The following is a 20057-nucleotide window of genomic DNA, read 5'->3' as shown; positions in this document are numbered from 1 at the left end:
GACAGAAAATACACCCTCCCTCCAAAAAAAAAACCAAACCAGAACAAAAACCCACAACCCACACCAGTGTCATTCTACAGCCTAGGGATAATGGCTGGTGATGTGTAGGTCAAGAAATGTCCTTTTGAGATAGGGAACCAGATGGCCCTGCTTGATAAGGAGTCATAAAACCTCAACCAAGATCTCTGATAAAATAGGTGGAGAAGCCAGCCAAAACCAGTTAGAACCAAGATGGTGATGGAAAACGACTTCAGATTACCCTCGCTATTCATTATATGCTAGTTATAATGTATTAGCATACTAAAAGAAACTCCCACCAGGCCATGACAATTTATAAATGCCATCGCAATTCCTGGAAGTTACCATATATAGTTTAAAAGGAGGAATCCTGGGGTAGGGGGAGAACTCCCCATCCCTTTCCCAGAAATCTTATGAATAGTCCTCCCTCTGCTTAACATAAAATTAAATAGGAGACCCCAAAAACTCACAAAGGGCTACTCTTTGTTTTTGTTGCTCTGAGAGATAGCCGCTGTTCTGCCTGTGGAGCAGCCTTGCTTCCATTTGTTACTTCAATAAGCTTGCTTTTGTTTTACTCTGTTGGCTCGCTCTTGAATTCTCTCCTCTGTGAAGCCAAGAACCAACGTGGCCTTCGGGCTGGACCCCTGTTTTGGGGTCTATTTTCCTGTATCACTTTCTCTTATGAATACATATTATGTAAAATTAGGCTCATACTGTATGTATAACAGTTTAATTTCCTAGCTTTTAAAACTACTATCCATTGAACATTATTCCATGTCATTAAAAATTCATAAAGACATGATTTTTAATTAAACATATTCTATTACACAGATAAATCAATTTCATAACTTTTTCCTTATTTTGGACTTTTAGCTCATTTTCAAATTTTGTATATTATGTTTTGTGAGGAACATCTTTGTTCAGACAAATATATATATATATATGCTCAAATCTTGTATTTCCTAAGAATTGACTAATAAAAGTCAAGGGCCAAACAGATGAATATTTTAAGGCTTTTGATGATTTGGCCAAAGTGCTTACCAAAAACTATTATCTAAAATTATACTCTCAATATGCTTTCACCTGTACTAAATACTAAAACAAAATAATTTGTGGATTGCTAGGCAAAAAAATTTCACCAAGCTTCCTGAGAGTACTGAATAGTTTTTTCTCAGTCAACTATCATCTGGCTTTGGCTTCTCACACTTTGGAAATTGTTCTTACTAAGGTTAGCATTGACCTCGTAATTGCCAAATGGAATAGCCTATTTTTAGGCCTCATTCTTATCACTTTCCATCTTTTCTCTGTGACATTTGACTGTTGGCCACCCTTACTTTTTTTCTTAATTTCATTTATTTATATTTCAAATAGTTCCTATATTCATTCAAAATTCAAAAGCCCCCCTCATTCATCCCCAACTACCTTAGTCCCTCTCCCTAGAGATCACCAATTTTTCAGTTTCTTATGTACCCTTCAGAGATATGTAATCTAATAAAAGCAATTATGTATATATACACATGTATGTAAGTATATACATATATACACATAAATATATAGCCTCTACACAAACAGTATAGCACATTATTCACTATATCTAGCTCTTTTCACTTAATATATCTTGGGTATTGTATCATAACAGTAATAAAAAATCCCATCATTAATTTCTACAACTACCTAATATACCAGGACTCATTTAATTAGTCCCTATTGAAGGACATTTGGATTTTGCCATTATAAACAATGCTACAATGAATAAGCTGTACATTTACAATTCTAGAAGTAGGATTCCTAGGTAAAAGGGCATGTGCATTTATGATTTTGATAGATACTGAAAAATTGTTGCTGCAGATATTGTAACAATTTACCTTCTCACTAGTAATGCATGAAAATGGCTACCCTTTTCTTATTAATTTGTAGGAGTGCTGTATATATTAGGCAAATTAACCTTTTCCCTATGATGAGTTGCATGTGTTCTTTTCTCAGGTTACTTGTCTTTTGATTATTTACAGTAGTTGGTATCAGGTAAAACTTAAAAAAAATTTTTATATGGTTGACTTTATTAATATTTTCATTAGTGGCTTCTGGGTTTTACACTGGAGTTAGAAAGACCATCACTAATCTGAGATCGTAAAATAATTCTTCAAGGTTTCTGTACGTATTTTTTAATACTTCAATTTTTTACATGTAAAACTTTGATCCATTTGGAATTCATCCTACTGTAAAGTGTTGAGTTATATCCCAACAGTGTTACTGAATAACACCCCTAACTTGCTGAAATTGTCCATTGTTAACTTCTAGGAACTATTCATTCTTAATTTTTTTATAATGTTGACTTTTCCCATTGCTGGCATCTATGCTCCTCATGAAATGTTTAAATGTTACTCAATATGCTGATGTAGAGAATTAACGCGTCACCTAAATGAATATTTACCTATTTATAGAGGCTAGCATGCCAGGACTGACATGCTGACATTGAGGAGTTTTTGCCAATGGAAAGATAACTGATGATGGGGTTGTTGGATTTTTGTCCATATTTGGCAGAATATCGTCATCGTCTTCACTGTCCTGGAAGCTTGGCAACTAGGAAACAAATATTTATTATCAGCAGGCACCCAAAAAAATGGATGTTCTCATTATCACAAAATGTTTTTTGGTGGGCTAATAAGTTGTTTTCCTACTTATAATTTTCCAAGTTAGATAATTAAAAACAGTACTAGGTAGAGGACAAAGCCTTAGCCTCTAAATCTTAGTTTCTCTTGGGTAAAATGGAGACAAAATACCTATTTCTAAAGGTTGTGTTGACCAGAGATCAGCAAATGTTTTTTGTAAAAAGTCATATAGTAAATATTTTAGGCTTTGTGGTCCATACAATCTCTGTCCCAACTACTCAACTCTGCCATTGTTGCATGAAAGCCACCATTGACAATATGCGAACATATGGGCATTGCTGTGTTTCATTAAAATTGTTTACAAAAACAGGTGGTAGGCTGGATTTGGTCCACAGGCCCATAGTTTGCTGACTTTTAATATGGACAGAACAAAATAAAACTGTAATTCATTTACAATTATGCTTGGCACTTAGTAGGAACTCAAGCAGTATTAAACTTTTATGCATATATATTTCCAACAAACAATTCAATCCTTAAGATTTTATTTACCTTTACATTAAAACCTTAAAGAAAGTGTACTTATGTCAAAGAAAATGAGCAAATTCACTGCTGTCCATTTCTATTTTATCTCTGTTTTTAACGTTGCTACTAATTTCACTTAGGCCAAAACATACATATATAGATACAACTTGATACAATGGTGGGATAACATAAACGTAACAGCCTGTAAAGGACTATGGTGTTGTGAAGAGAATATAATAAGGGCATCAGATGACTCTCTTAAAATACTTCCCTCTATAACGTGTAAGCAAAAAGGGGGCCTAGATAATCATATTATTAAACTCTAAAGCACTGTGTATCTATTTTAAATTGAAGACAATTTAATGACAATATCAAGAAATTGGTAGATGAAAACATTACCCTTGAATCTAGCTCACTAACACAACTCTTTCAATTTTTACACTTAACAGTCCAGTTGTTTATATCCACACATTTCTGCATTACTTTAATCTTAATATTCTTAACACTTATATTTAGATTTTAGAAATAGTCTTGCATTTAATATTTGTATTATATTTCACTGTGTTTATGAAAAACATCCTTATTGAATATACAGATTGTTTTCAGTTTCTTGCTGTAAAGATAAACCTGCAATGAATACCTTTGTGAAGATTTTGGGCTTCTGAATTTCATAGGATAAACTCCCTAGAATTAATCTCTATGGCTTTCGTAATACATTGCCATAATGCTTTCTAAAAAGTATGACTCAACTGATGCATCCATTGATGTATGACTGTATTAATATCACCATTGCTTTTGTTTGCAGTGGATATTTTAACTTTTTTTTTTTTTTAAACAAAAAGATTCAATTAGTGATCTATCTATTGAGACAGGGTTTCACTCTGTCACCCGGGCTAGAGTGCAGTGGCATCAACATAGCTCACTACAACCTCAAACTCCTAGGCTCGAGCGATTGTCCTGCCTCAGCCTCCTAATTAGCTGGGACTACAGGGGGCATGCCACCATGCCTATAATTTTTCTATTTTTTGTAGAGATGGGGTCTCGGTTGTTCTCGGGCTGGTCTCAAACTCCTGGCCTCAAGCATCCTCCTGCTTTGGCCTCTCAAAGTGCTAAGATTACAGGTGTGAGCCACTGTGCCTGGCCAGATTCTGTAATCTAGAATGTACACATATAATTTACTTTTTTCTCTGATTACTAGCTAAAATGACCACTTTTCCAAGTGTTTGTTCAGCCTTTTGAATTCTTGTTCACTTTTTCCCTGTGATCTTGATACTTTTTATTATTCTTATTTTTAGTTTACTATTTGGTTCTACAAACATTATCTTTGAACCCCATTGAAAGGCAGACTGGAAACTGAGAATAGCATGAGAATAGCATGTGCCAACAGATTGCTTCCTATAATACCTTGGTCATGTTTGTGGAGACCATTGATCCTTGGCCTAAATATTAGTGATGAACATTAACCACACATAAAAACAAAAGACATAAACATCAATATAAATAAAAACAAACAGAAACCAAAAAAAATAAAAATTAAAAACATTTAAAAAAATTCAGTATCGACAAAACAATAATTTCATGCATTTAAGACTCTTACCAGTACTCTTTGACTCTGCAAAGGTGTTGTACTGAAAAAATCATCATGGTCATCTTTTGGCATCTGTTCCAGAAAATCTCTCATTTGTTGCTTCCTTTTAAGAGTTCCAACTTTTGCAGTTATCTTAATAGTTTGCTTCTTACCAGTATTACCTCTCTTGCCTTAAGAGTCAACAAAACATTTTGATAAGGATTTGGTCATTTATAGTAACTGCCCTATAAAGTTAACCACTTCTGCAAACTCTAAATTGTGCACTCATACTAAGTAAACCCAGCCTCTGTTATTTTACAAGTCTCCTATAACAAATGGTTCTTTCTACAATGGGACTTGTGCAATATGATTAGCCTACATGATACTCATGAAGAAACTACGTAAGATTAGGCAGGATGAGATTTTAAAGCTCTTTATGCTGTAAGAAAGGCTACCTCCCATCCCTGCTCTTGCTTATGCCTCATTTATTGATTTTGCCAAAATATAATAAACTTTACTAAATTATATTAATAGTAGGGATGCTGAGTATTCCCTAAAGCTTACTATAGGGTTTCTCTGGCACAAAACACCATTTACTACCAACCATAGACAGTCATGAGACTATGAAATTAAATTTATTCTGAGTTTTCTCATGAATAGGGGACCCTACCTGTATGGCCTCAAATTAAATTAAATCCTTAGAATAATAATTCAGATATTGAAACCTCTGGATCCAACTGCAGATTTCCTAGAACAAACTCAAAGCAAAACATTGCTAAGCTACTATTGATAGAAGTAGCTACCTAGGTAAGACTTAAAAAATTAGATGATCTTTGAAGTTCTTTCTAGCTTTAACATTTTAAGAAAATACCTGTATAATAATACTCATGGATAAATATAAAATATACCTAGTAAGTAATTAGTACTCTACACTAAGCACTAGGAAAAAACTATTTACTACAAAGGTTACCATTTTGGCCTTTGGAATTGGCTGGGTTTTTCTTAGTGACATGTTTCTGGGATCCCTTTCCTCGGGGATTTTCCATGTATTTCTTCTGGCATTCTTCAGCAGACCGAGAACCTACAGCCATAGCCACATCTGACCAGAAACCAGGTTTGTGCTTTGGAAGAGATGCAAAAGCACTATGGAAGACCAAAAAACAGTTAAAGAACAAGAAATTCAAATCAATAAAAATAACCTCCTGATAGCATACCACTAAATCAATGAAATTTACCATGTTTAAGGAATTTTATGAAAATCGTTCTAGATAACTATTTGGAAAGAAGATAGTATTCCCTCCACTCAATAACTTACTCTAGATGAAGATGTAACTTCACGTATCTAGTTGATGCCTTCTATTTTGTTGTATTATATAAAACCTGAAAAATCATCCCTTGTCATACCTTGACATTTTTTTCTAAGTCCAACTAATCAATGATTTGGTCGTCTGGGGGACTCTGACATGACAAATTTTTCCACATTGTTACTGGTGCTAATTATATTAGAAGATAAGCTCTGAGTTCTTATATCTCCCAGGTTATAAATTCTACGTATTAAAAAGTACTATGCTTGCTTTCATTCTAATTTATAATTTTAGATAAAATGCTCTCCATTGAGAAACGAAAACTGAAATAGAAAAGAGCATCAATATAAGGTAGTCCCCAATTTAACATGAGTTACTTCTAAAAGTTTACTTGTAAATGACTGTTTAGAACCTAGTATACACATTATCACCTGCCCCATAAAAAGATTTCATATTAATATATTATGGTTAAGCTGACAATTCAGCCAGAAAACATCGATTTAACTCATCAATTAGCCTAAAAATGGTACTAACAGTCTTATTTCAACTGTATCAAGTCTTTATTTTTAATACTGTTTGACAAAACATATTTTTATTTCAACTTGGATTCCAACTAGTGGTTTGCTGGTAAAGTTTTAATCAGCTCTCTGGGGTTAAAAAGCCCTGAATTGTAATGTTTTCCAATTTCAATATGGTAAATATTCCCATTGCAGTTGATTTCAAGCTACCAATGTGACCTCACTGAATGTATGATTGATAAGAAATGTGCAAAAGTATAGGATTATATAGTATTTCCATCCTATAGATACACTAAGAGGTAAAGAACTTCAAGGGCACAGATAATAAAATGTAGTAAAATAATTAGTGTTGAGTTTTGAGTATTACCTTTGTTTTTAATTTATTTAATTGTAAGTTTATAAAATTTAATGGTTTTAACAATTTGTAAAATTCCCTGAAATTTTACAGCTCTTGAGATAACAGCTACCAGATGACTATGGCTTGCCACTCCTTGTACAAAAGAACAAATACTTATGGGCAAACATTTGTTAATGAATGCTTTCTTTTGCATAATTAATCACTGGACAGGTGTTCTAAAGTAGGGAACTAGAAGGATTTGAGGGCCCAAGCTTCCCTATTTGTGTGTATAGCTAATTTGCAAGTCTATGACTGTTTAAAAGGTCTATTTTTCATAATAAAAATATTTAATGCATAAAACAACTCAAAGTAGAAAAAAAATAAAAATAATAATGCATTTAATAAGAAATTAGTAAATAATACATCTTCTCTACATTATCCCAGATAATTTAAAAAGCCAAATTTAAATATGTCACCCCAGTCCTACTTAAATCTTGTTTCATTATTCTTCACATAAAAACCAAAATCCTTAATATAACCTGAATTTTTCCTTGCCTGACTCTACAGTCTCATCTTGTACTGCTCTCCCCTAAACTTTTGGTATTCCAGTCATGCTGGCCTTCTTTAAGTATTGCTAAATACGCTCTTCCTTTCTACTTTTGTGTATGTTGTTCTATCTAAAATCCACTTACTTTGAATCTTTGGCTTAAATAGTTCTTACTTATCCTTCAGATCTTACTTCAAGTACCTGCATAAGATAGGTAAGAATGCCCTGATATATATTCTTATAAGCTGCTTACAGTGACTATTTGCTAAATATCTGTCTGTCCTATTAGGCTATAAGCATGATGAGGGGTACAAGAATCACTTGAGGACCTTACAACAAAAATGCAATCAAGCAAACGAGTAAGTAAAATATGCAGTTAGATTCATAGACACTACCTATAAAGATTTCAATTTATTATAGATCCCAGGTGTCAATTTGCATTTCTCAAAAGCACCCCAGGTGATTATTTTTCTGTGAAGTCAGGATTGGAATTGCTCTATGTTGTTTATAAGAAAGAGATACCCTATCTATTTGAGTAGGTAATCAGGTGATGACAAAAGTTTCAGGAAGGAGGTGACGTGAGATAAAATTTGAAGGATGGATAAAAACATAAACAGTTGACAATGAAGCAACATCACTGGCAGACAAATGAAGATGAGAAACTATGACACATGGTAAGGGAATGGCAAGTAGTTCGCATTCCTAGAACCACAGATTTGAAGGTAATGGCTGCAGGTCAGAGCTTTGAAAAAACTAGAGAAGCATAGCCCAAACCCAGGCCTGCCACATTGGAATATTTTCATGGTATAAAGCAGCAGTCCCCAACCTTTTTAACACCAGGGATGGATTTCATGAAGACAATTTTTCCATGGACAGTGGGGTCAGGGGTGGGAGGGTGGTAAGGCGGAGGTTCAGGTGGTGATGCAAGCTGTAAATAAAGAAGCAGCTTCCCTCGCTGGCCGCTCAACTCCTGCTGTATGCTCCCCACCCACTTCCTAAGTTTCATGGAAGACAATTTTTCCACAGAGGGGGTAGAGAGGCTCTGTGGCCTGGTCCCTAACAAGCCATGGACCAGTACCCAACCTGGGGGTTGGGTACCACAGGTATAAAATACAGGCATTTTTACATCAATTTTAAAAATTAACATACAGTAAAACTGACTTTTTGGTGTATGGTTCTATGAATCTTCACATATGGATTTATATAATCACTATCACAACTAGGATACAGAACAGTTCTATTACAATGAAAGAATTCCTCATGCTACCTCTTTGTTGTCCTTTCCCTCACCATTAACCACTGGCAATTCCTGATCTAGTTTTTCTCTTTAGTTTTGTCTTTTGCAGAATGTCATATAAATGGAAGCATATAGTATGTAACCCTTTGAGGTGGCTTCTCACACTCAGCATAATGCCTCTGAGATTCATCCAAGTTGTTACATGTATCAATAGTTCTTCCTTTTTACGGCTTATAGTCCACTAAAAGAATAAAACATAATTTATGCAGAAAGTACCACAGAAATCAGGGAGAGTGAGGAACTTGGTAAAGCAACCCCATAAAGTTGTTTATAAACTCCTAGGCTATTCTTGCAAATTTTGATATATTTTCAGTTTTGTTTAGGAAGAACAAAGAATATTTTCTACTCTCCCTTGAGACTCTCTCCTTGATCCATGAATTATTTATTTACTTTTCAATCACTTGGAAAATTTCCTGTTATCTTTTATTGTAATTTAATTCAATTATCATCAGAAAACATCATTTGTACGATGATTTCAGTTACTTTAAATTTGTTAAGATATGTTTTATAACCTGGTATATATTCTATTTTGATGAATGATCGACCTATCCTTTGGAAATAATGTATTCTTTTTCTTATTTTGGGTGGAGTGTTCTACAAATGTCAATTAGATATAGTTGATTAATGGTGTTGTTCAGTTCTTCTATGTCCTTGCTAATTTTGTTCTATTAATTACCAAGATAGTCTCCAACTATAATTCTAGATTTGACTGTCCTTTCAGTTGATTTCTTTCCTTTCAGTTATCGGTTTTTAACTCATGTATTTTGAGGTTTTATTGTTAGCTGCATACACATTCAGGAATGTTATGGCTTCCTAGTGAACTGAACCTTTTATCATTTTGCAATGTTCTTTATTCCTGGTAATTTTCTTCCTCTTGACATCTTTTTCAACAAATATTAATATAGCCATCTAGCTTTCTTTTGATTTGTGTTTGCATGGTATTTTTCTATTCTTTTACTTTTAACCTACCTGTATCATTATATTTGAAGTGAGTTTCTTATATACAGCATATAGTTGGATCATATTTAAATTCATTCTGACAATGTCTTTTAATTGGCATGTTTAGACTATTAAATTTAATGTAATTAAGTTTAGATTTAGGTTAGCCATTTTATTGTTTGTTTACTATTTGCTCCTTTTCAAAAAATTCCTCTATTTCTCCATTTCTGCCTTCTTTTGGGTTGATATTTTTTCTTGTGTTTTAATTTATTATGTTTGAACTTACCTCTGTACAGCTTTTTTAGAAGTTGCTCTAGAGATGATATTAAACTTACTTAATTTCAACAGTCTGCTTAGAATCAATATTTTACTGCCTTGAGCAGAATATAAAAACCTACCATCATGTCTCTTTATCCTTCCTCTTTATGTTGTAGTTATTTTATATAGTACATTTACATATATTGAAAACTCTATCATACAATGTAATATTTGCTTTCAACCAGTAAACTTTTTAAAAAACTCAAGAGCAAAATAGTCCATTATATTTACCCAGACATTTACCATTTCCGTTGCTGTTCCTTCAGTCCTGATATTGACTGCCTTTCTATTCTGTCATCTCCATTCTGCTACTGAGTCTATCCAATGATTATTTTATTTTGGTTATCTTATTTTTCAGTTCTAAAATTTCTATTTGGTTCTTCTTTGTAACTTCTATTTCTTGCTGAGACTTTATAAATTTCCATTCATTTCAAGAATGTTTGTTCTTAGTTCTCAGAGCATTTTTATAGTACCTGCTTCACAGTCTTGTCAGATAATTCCAATACCTATGTCATTTCAGCAGTGGTATTTATTTTTCAAAGTGAGTTGAAATTTTCCTAGTTCTTTGAATGCTGTATAATTTTGGATTGTTTCCTAGGCCATTATGAATATTATATAACTCTGGGTCTTGTTTATATCCTGTGGAGAATGTTAATTTTTTTTATTTTAGCTGGTCATCAACCTGTTGTAACCTGAGCTGTAAGTTCCAACCAGTCTAGTGCAGTGGTTGTTTCAAAGTCCGATCCATTTTCAAAGCTTTGCAGTATGGTTAGGATCTATCCTGTGTGGGGGACAATAAGCAGCTAGCCTAGAAACTAGGTATGGTCTACTGCTTAGTTCAGTTCTCAAAGTCTTTTGTATGCTGTTTAGGATGAAATCCAAATGTGTACAGCTCAGGAGTAAGGAACCAAGAAGTTCTTAAACATAACTTAATAGGGCTCTTTCTCTAGTACTCCTTCTCCATGATTTCTGGTTCCCAGGAGTTCCCTTTTCAGTTATCTGGACGGAAAGCTGGGGCTTTAATTATCTTGCTCTTGTGTATGCTGCATATGACCGCATCTATGTCCAGTACATCAGAGAACAGAAAGAGAAAAAAGCAACAGGAGTATGCCCCACTCTTTTGAGACAACCATTCCCTTAACTGGAGAGGAAGGTTCTTATCTCTTCAGAGTTTTAGCTATGTCTCAGCCCCAAATAATGCTGTGATTATAGCCCCTACAAGACTGCATGGGGACTGAATTAAAGATAAAGGAGAAAAGAAAGAAAAACTGAGGGATTTCATCAACTGTTTCTGAATTTTAGAAATTCCCTTTTCTACCCCTCAAATCAGATCTGGGGGGCCTCTCTTTAAACTCTCTAAGCTGTGCCTCAGTGCTGACTTTCCAGATTTCTGATGACCTTGAGTCTACTTTGGGGGACACCAGAGGAAAAAACTGGAAACTCATTGCTAGTTTGATGCTACTTAAAATTCCAGTCCTCAGGGATAGGATCAAGATGGCCAACTAGACACAGGTAGTGCGTGCCTCCTCAATGGAGAAGAACTAGAATAGTAAGCAGATTCTCATGTTTGAACAGATTGTCTAGGAGAGAACGCTAGGATTCACCTGGGAAGCACCAAAAGTGGGTAAGGAGAGGGTTCAGAGAAACTTGCCCAGCTGGGGACTGGCTAAGAGTCAGGAGAAGCTTTTGGACACAGGGAAATAGTAAGAGAGAAATCCCGAGAGCTCCATACTCTGATAAGCTTTTACAATCTTAGCTACAAAAGAACCCCCCAACCCATGTAGGTCTCAGGCCTAACACAGGGAGCTGCTTGGAGATGGCACAGAGATGTTGTTCCAAAAAGCGAATCCACATGGAATCCCACAGGCATCTGAGCTTGCAGCAGCTTGAGCTGGGTGTCATTCTGAGAGCCCAGATACCGGAGAACTGTGGGCGCTCCTGCAGCTACTATGTGCCTTCAAGGAGGAAGAGGGGAACTGAGGCACTCCCATGCACCCCTGGAAGGTCCCACCACCCTGCTGCAAGCTGCTGTTGAGACAGACATGAGTAGACAGCCCTTTCCACAATTTCTTGCCCATATTGCTTGCCTGGGTGGGCCTCGGCCTTTTTGATTACAGGTCCCAGGTACAATTTTGAGAGTTTGACACTGGGCTGAGCCCTGCCCTCAGGCTGAGTTTGGGCTGATTTGGCTGCAGCCCCCACCTGGCTGAGGAGGAGCAGTGAAACCAGGCTTTCCAGCATGCATCTGGGATGGTGCTCACCATCCTGCAGCGGGCTGCTGTGGGACTGAGTCTTGAGCAAACTGCACTGTCACTGCAGTTTCCTGCCAACACAGCCTGCCTGAGAAGAGCCCCAGCCTCTCTGGTCACAGGTCCAAGGTGCCATTCTGAGAGTTTAAAGCTAGGCAGTGACCCGCCCTTGGGTTGAGTTCCAGGTGACAGAGCTTCCTTCTCCTCCTTCCGCAGCCCCCACTCAGCTGAGGAGACAAGGCAGCCCAAGCGCTACACACACCTGAGACAACACCCACCACCCTGCAATGGGCTCCTGTGAGACTGAGATGTAAGCAAATCACACTCCCCACAGTTTCTTGCCCAGGCTCCTAGCCTAAAAAGGGCCCTGCCCTCTTTGACTGTAAGCCCACAGCCAGTGCCATTTTGACAGTTTAACACACCCTACCCTTCGGCTGAATTCAAGGTGATATGGCTGCAGCTACCATCACATGGAAGGAACAAGGGAGACCTAAGGACAATAGACAATTGTCCTCTCCTAAGGACAATACCCATGGCCCTGTTACAGGCAACTGTACAACTGGGGACTAGCCTGCCCAATCCACTGCAGCTACCAGTAACACCAACACAGACCAATCGGGTCCTAGTGGATGGCTCCTCAACTGCTACTGCCACATCCCACATCACACCTGCTCAGAGGCCTGAGAGCCTGCCCTGCCCTCTGCTCCAACTATTAGCTTCTGAGTAAGAAACCTGAAGGCCCAAGAATTGTACCCCCCTACCCATTGTACTCCCCAACACACCAACACCACTGCCAGTGTAAGCTGCTCTGGGGCCTAAAATCAGCCACACTTAGCCCACTGCTTCCACCACTGGGGTCCAAAGACTGGCTCAGCTGGTGTATAAGTCCCCTGCAAAATGTCACCACGGCCTGAATGAATAACTGTACCCCTAAGCCACCAAGGAAATCACCACTGACTCTGTGTACTGCCTAAGAAATCATACAAAGATCACACTATTGCAGGCACCTACATCAAAGTGTCCTACTCAACAAGTAACATATATACATCTTGAGGAAAAAATTCTCCCCTTTGAGAGCAGTTTCAAAAAATTGGAACAAGTGATTGCTACATCACAGGCGCAGATAACAATGGAAACACACACGAAACATGAAAAAGGAAGTATGACACCACCAAAGGACCGCAACAATTATCCAGCAATAGATTCCAACCAAAAAGAATTCCATGTAATACCAGGTAAAGAATTCCAAATATTGATTCTAAAGAAGCTCAATGAGATGCAAGAGAAATCTGAAAGCTAATACAAAGAGAGCTAATACAAAGAAATCAGTAAATCAATTCAGGACATGAAAGCAAACAAATTCTGGAGCTGAAAATTCATTGAAGGAAATACAAAACATTTGAAAGCTTCAAGAATAGACTAGACCAAGCAGAAGAAAGAATCTCAGAACTTCTAGATGATCTTTTGAAATAATTCAGTCAGATAAAAATAAGGAAAAAAAGAATAAAAAAGAATGAGCAAAGCCTTCAAGATGTCTAGGACTATATAAAGCGACTGAACTTAGGAATTATCTGTATTCCTGAGGGGGAAGAGAGAGATCAAAAAGTTTAGAAAACCTATTTAAGGAAATAGCTGATGAAAACTTCCCAGGACTAGGAAGAGAATTAGACATTCAGATACAGGAGGCCCAATGATATCCAAGCAAATACACTGCAAAACGGACTTCACCACAGCATATCATAATCCTAATGACTAAAGTCAAAGTGAAAGAAATAATTTCAAATTAGCAAGAGAAAAGTGTCTATTCACCTATAAAGGAAACCCCTATCAGACTAACAGTGGACTTCTCAGCTGAAATCTTACAGGCTGGAAGACAACGGGATAGCATTTTCAAAGTGCTGAATGAAAAAAAACTGCTAGCCAAGAATTTTATATCCTATCAGAATAAGCTTCATAAATGAAGGAGAAATAAAGTCTTTCCCAGACAAACACTGAGATAACTCATCTCTGCTATAGTGGCCCTATAGGAAATGCTCACAGGTGTCTTAAATATGGAAATGAAAGGTCAATATTCATCATCATAAAAATACACATGAAAATATAAAACTCAAAGGTCTAATAAAACAGTCACAAAAAGGCAGAAGAGAAAGGAATTAAATGGCAACAGAAGTTCAGCAAACCAAAAAGACAAAAAGAGAAGAAAAAAAGAAATTATAATTCACCTTATGTATAAAGACACATATAGACTGAAAGTAAAGCGGTGCAAAAAGATATCCCATGCAAACGGAAACCAATACCGAGCAGAAATAGTTATACTTATATCAGATAAAACAGACTTCAAATCAAAAACAGTAAAAAAAAGATTAAGAAGGTCATTATAGAATGATAAAAGGATCGATTCAGCAAGAGGATACAATGATCATAGATATGATCATTATATAGATATATATGATCATATATATATAGATTCATATATATGAATCTAAAATTAGAGAATCCAGATTCAAAAAAACATATATTAGTAGACCTAACGAGAGAGAGAGAGCGCACAACAGAAAATCAACAACAAAAAACCCCACTGGACTTAAATTGGACTTCAGACCAAATGGACTGAAATAGACATTTTCAGAATATCTTACCCAACAACTACAGAATATACATTCTTTTCATCAGCACATGGAACATTCTCCAAGACAGACCACATTTTAGGTCACAAAACAAGTTTTAACAAACTTAAAAAAAGTCAAAATCATACCACGTTATCTTTCCAGATCACAGTGGAATAAAATTAGAAATCAATATTAAGAGGAACTTCAGAAACTATAAAAATACATGGAAATTAAAAAAAATTTTTAAATGAATGAAAATAAAAACACAACATACCAAAACCAGTGGGATACAGCAAAAACAGTGCTAAAAGGGAAGTTTACAGCATTAAATACCAACATCAAAAAAGTAGAAAGATCACAAATTAACCTAACATCACACCTCAAATAACTAGAAAAACAAGAACAAACCATACCCAGGGGTAGCAGAATAAAAGAATTAACAAGATCGGAGCAGAAATAAATGAAATAGACACCAAAAAAAAAAAAAAAATACAAAGGATCAACAAAACAGAAAGTTGGTTCTTCGAACAGATAAACAAAATTGACAAACCTCTAGCAAGACTAACCAAGAAAAGATCCAAATAAACACAATCAGAAATGCAAAAGGAGACACTACAACTGATACCACAGAAATATAAAAGATCATCAGAGACTATTATAAACAACTATATAGTCACAAACTAAAAAACCTGGAGGAAATGGATGAATTCCTGAAAACATATAACCTTCCAAGATAGAACCAGGAAGAATTAGAACTCCTGAATAGATCAATGAGTAGTGAGATTGAATCAATAATTAAAAAAATCTCCCCCCTAAAAAAGATCAGGACCAGATGGATTCACAGCTAAATTCTACCAGACATACAAAGAAGAACTGGTGCTGACCCGACTGAAACTGTTGCAAAAGATCCAGAAGGAGGGAATCCTCCCTAATTCATTCTACGAAGCCAGTGTCACTCTAATATCAAAGCCAAGAAAGAATGCAACAAAAAAGAAAACTACAGACCAATATCTCTGATGAACATAGACACAAAAATCCTCAACAAAATACTACCAAACCAAATCCAACAGCGCATCAAAAGGATAATTCACTGGTCCACTCCTCTCCCTCCTTTGAATACTTTACTCAGAGCTCAGGATTATGCCCATATTCTTTTCACACCATTTCCTTATGCGTTCTCATAATTTAAATCTATTTTCATGCTTGCTGAAGTTATATCATAGCCTAGACCTCTCCTGAACTCCAGAGTGTATTTGTACTTATTTTTTAACAAACAATCTAAATAGAACATGTCTAGAAAGAAACTCAATTTCCAATCCCAACCTATTCCTTCCTCTAGTACTTCCCATACCACCACCTACCAAGTTTAATTCAGGTGCCACATAACTTACAGAATTTGTATTTGATACTCTCCAAATATTGCTAGATTTAATCCAATTTTCTCCATTTTTACAGCTCCCAAATCAATGCAGAACAGAATGGACCACTCCAACAACCTGCAATTAGTGCCTTGTCTACTTCCCAAAACAAATCTTCTCAAACTGTATCATGCTATCCTTAAATATCTTTTATTACACCTAAAAAAAATAAGTAAAAACACAAAACCCACTGAACTCCTAATCATTACCTAAAAGGTTGTGTGTGATATGATCACAGCCTATCTCTCTGCTCTCTTCTCAAGCCATTCCCCTACAACTCATTATGCTCTAATATCAGTAATCTTATTTCAGTTCCTCCTATATCATTTTTCTAGCCTTTGGAGCTTTGTTTAGGTTGTTCCCTATTCCTGGAATGCTATTTCTCTAGTTCTTTGACACCATCTTATCCTTTGACCTCCTTTTAAGTGTCATCAACCAAGAGAGCTTCCCTGACCACACTACCTATATAGTTCTCCGTATCAGTCTCGTATTTACTTCCTTCATAGAGCTTATCACAATCTGTTAGCTATTTTTATTTATTGGTTTACTTTTGTATTATCTGTCTTCCCGACTAAACTGCTCCTTGAGGAAAAGGACCTTGTCTATTTTGTTTATTTCTGTATTTCTAAACATTTCAAATTGACTGGCATATAGAAGGCAACTAACAAATAAATGTTGAATGAATGAACAAAAGAGCAGGTTCTTACTGAACTTTACTTCAACTTCTGTACTAACTATGAAACCTTGGACAAATCACCTAATTTGAGACTCTATTTTCTACCCTGTAAATGAGAGGGAAAAGACTATATTAAATAATCTACAAGTTTAAGTTCAGCTTTAAGGTTTTATAATCATAAATTAAGTTATAAAGTATTTCTTCCAATGTGAAGCTAAGTAAGAGAGCAGTATTTGGCTATCTTGAAATATTAAATGGGAACGAAAAGAAGGTCACTTTTACTTTCCTCACACGGAGGCTTTAGAGATGGCCACAAAGTAACACTATTAGTTATTTGTATTTTCCCTCCATTCCCTGTACAAATTATAATTTCTCCCCATTTTTTTAAATGACATCTTCCACATTAATTGTTAGAAGTCATTAAATCAGCCCCTTATTGCTGTTTTTATGTCTTCAACTATTTTGTGGCTACTCTGTAGATATTTCAAAGTTGAATCTAACTACTTACCAATGAAGTTTCTGTAATTCGTTCTCATTCCATTCCTCATCCTGAATTAAACCAGGTAAACATTCTGAGGGATGCCTATTAGTCTTATCAGATCCCATCGCCTCAATAATTGGAAATGCGTTCCTAACACCAGATTTCTGAAGAGTTTCTTTAGCAGAACATCTAGCTTTCTTTTGTTTGATATAAAATTCATGTTCACTTTCTTCAGTTTCAGATTCTGAAAGCACTGGGATATTCCTTGAGGTGTTTCTTGTGCTTTTTCTTAGGTGAATTCCTGTTTCTTCGGTATTTCTTGCTCTGCTTTTCTTAGCAACTGCAGCTTTCGTTCTAATATCCTTTTCTGTTTCACTCTCTTCACCTGACAAATCTGATGAGGCATGATGCTTATAAAATGGCATAGCTACTTGATTTTCGATTTTCTCCAATTTTGATAGCAACTTGGTATTTTTCTTAAAGTCAGAGGTGACCATTTGTTCCTTTTTAGAGCTGGGTATTTTTATTTTCTGGTCAACAGTGAGCAAATCACGTTCACTGTCATCTTCCTTGCTTTTACTTTTATCACCTACACTGTACTCAGATGTATTTTCAAAAGTCCTTGAGGACTTACTAATGGGGTTTTCTTTTCGATGCTTTGGCAATGCAAAATCTGTTACTGCTTTAATGGAGCAAGCAGACAGATTATACTTCATGCATCTTTCCTCTATCACTTTTCTAGATTTAAGTGGGGTTATTAAAATATAAGCTTCTTTCTGATTGACAGCCATATATTTTCTTTCTTCATCTGTGAAAAACTGTTCCCTTGTGGTTAGAATATCAATGGATACATCCAATTCTTCAGTTCTCTCTTTAATTTCATAAGACAAAACCAAAAACCAAAATCTCAAATTAGCTATAAACAAATTTAAGGATAGGCAAAATATTTTCACAAATATAATACTTTTTTTTTTTTACAAACTCCACTGTATACCCTACTGTCATATTAATCTTCTTAAAGCACAGGTCTACTCAGATCACTGCCCTTCTGCCTGTAAACATATATTATTGTTTATATAAACCTGTCAGTGACTTCTCACAGTCTTCTGGTATACATATAAGCTCTACTGTCTGGCCTTTGATATAGTTCCAATCTCTCACTATTCTAAAATATAATATTGATGTTTCCCAAATTTTCTTGGTTCCCAACTTACATTAGTGCTATTCATTCTACTTGGAAAGTTTCCTTCACTCATTGATAAAACAAATCACAACCTGCTTCAATTTTATTCTCTGACTCACCTAATCCACAGACTTTGTACTGATTCCCTCAACTGAATGAAAGCTTGCCTTCTTTAAAGCTTTCAGAATACTTTTAAATAACGCCATGTTTGACAACATGTCCTGCATTATAATTGCACACTTTTTCTTCAATTAGATTAGAAAAAAGTCATTAATAGTAAGAACTTTGTCTTTTATGATTTGAATGTTTTTGTTGCAGTTAGTACGGAGTCTTTTATATATATGAGAGATGATAAATATTTGATAAATTAACTCTGTGGAGGTAAAATATTTAGGACACATAATAAAAACAGTAGGGTCATGGGAAAATATGCAAAACAGAACAACCTCAGAATCTTTATCATACCTTGTCAATAGGTAAAGAAAGCAAATTAAAACGGGCACAATTTGCTAATTTGAAACTTAAGTAACCAGAAGCCAAACTAACTGAAACTCTAAATTATCCAACTGTAATTTATAAATACATATAAATTGTAAATCATCCCACCAATCATCATAGAGAAATACTGCAACAACCTACACATACTATGTGCCATTGTTTACAAGATGAACAACAAAAAGAAAGAATGATGGATGATACTGAATGCAGAGAAAAGAAGCCTCTAAATTACAATTCATGGAGAAGTGGTACGAATCAAAAATAACATAGAAAGTTTCTGTAAGATTTTTCACTAGCATCATATATCTTCGAATTAGGAAGAAAGTATCTTCTAATTCCTCAAATAAATCCAATTCAAAAGTTCAATTGGGTATTTTAAAATTGTGAACATTCTAATTTTGAACAAAACATTTCTATTTAGAATATTTTTGTTCATTTTATTAAAGAATTTGAATAAAGATTCAGTCTTTCTTAGATTCTTTAACCTAATTCATGTGAATTCGGTAAGCTAAGCAATATTGCTTTCCTCTCCACTTCCTTGAACACTTATAAATTTTCTTCACTTTCACTTCTTTTCTTTTATAAGAAAAAATAAAATAGTAAAAATGTTATTAAACTGATGGGTCTAACTCAACATGAAATTTTAATGTTTAGAGAAAAGGCTCTTTAAATTTTGGTATGCAGGATTTCTTTCTTTCTTTTTTTTTTTTACATTCCAGAGGGAGTGGAATGAGTCACTCTCCACAAGTGGAGAAAGACTGGTATGCAGGATTTCAATTAAATCACTCTGAAAATACATATTTATATAAAACTAAATTATGATATTAAATTGATAAAAGGATCCAGTTTTTAAATATTCCTACAAGCGTATTTCAAGTGATGTATAATTTTGTGATCTACACCAAATTATTTAGAACTGATATTAAAGGAGGCAAACCTATAAGTATATATGGTATTTAATGTAATG

At 35.2% G+C, this 20057-nt stretch overlaps 1 protein-coding gene across 1 annotated transcript in view; it reads right to left on the bottom strand.

The window, feature by feature from the left end:
* The window catches only part of MIS18BP1 (MIS18 binding protein 1), a 49839-nt gene that overhangs the window by 4427 nt on the left and 25355 nt on the right, over positions 1-20057 (bottom strand). The window contains exons 11-14 of the mRNA XM_012642967.1: positions 17437-18280; positions 5687-5859; positions 4747-4907; positions 2450-2598 (exon numbers count right to left, since the gene is read on the bottom strand). Of these exons, the coding sequence (XP_012498421.1) occupies positions 2450-2598; positions 4747-4907; positions 5687-5859; positions 17437-18280 (1327 nt within the window). The remainder of the gene's footprint in view (positions 1-2449; positions 2599-4746; positions 4908-5686; positions 5860-17436; positions 18281-20057) is intronic.

Source organism: Propithecus coquereli, unplaced genomic scaffold (assembly GCF_000956105.1).
Source record: "Propithecus coquereli isolate 6110/MARCELLA unplaced genomic scaffold, Pcoq_1.0 Scaffold191, whole genome shotgun sequence".
NCBI classification, from domain to species: domain Eukaryota; kingdom Metazoa; phylum Chordata; class Mammalia; order Primates; family Indriidae; genus Propithecus; species Propithecus coquereli.
The sequence above is the reverse complement of the archived record's forward strand: the minus strand, read 5'-3'. Positions and strand labels throughout refer to the sequence as shown.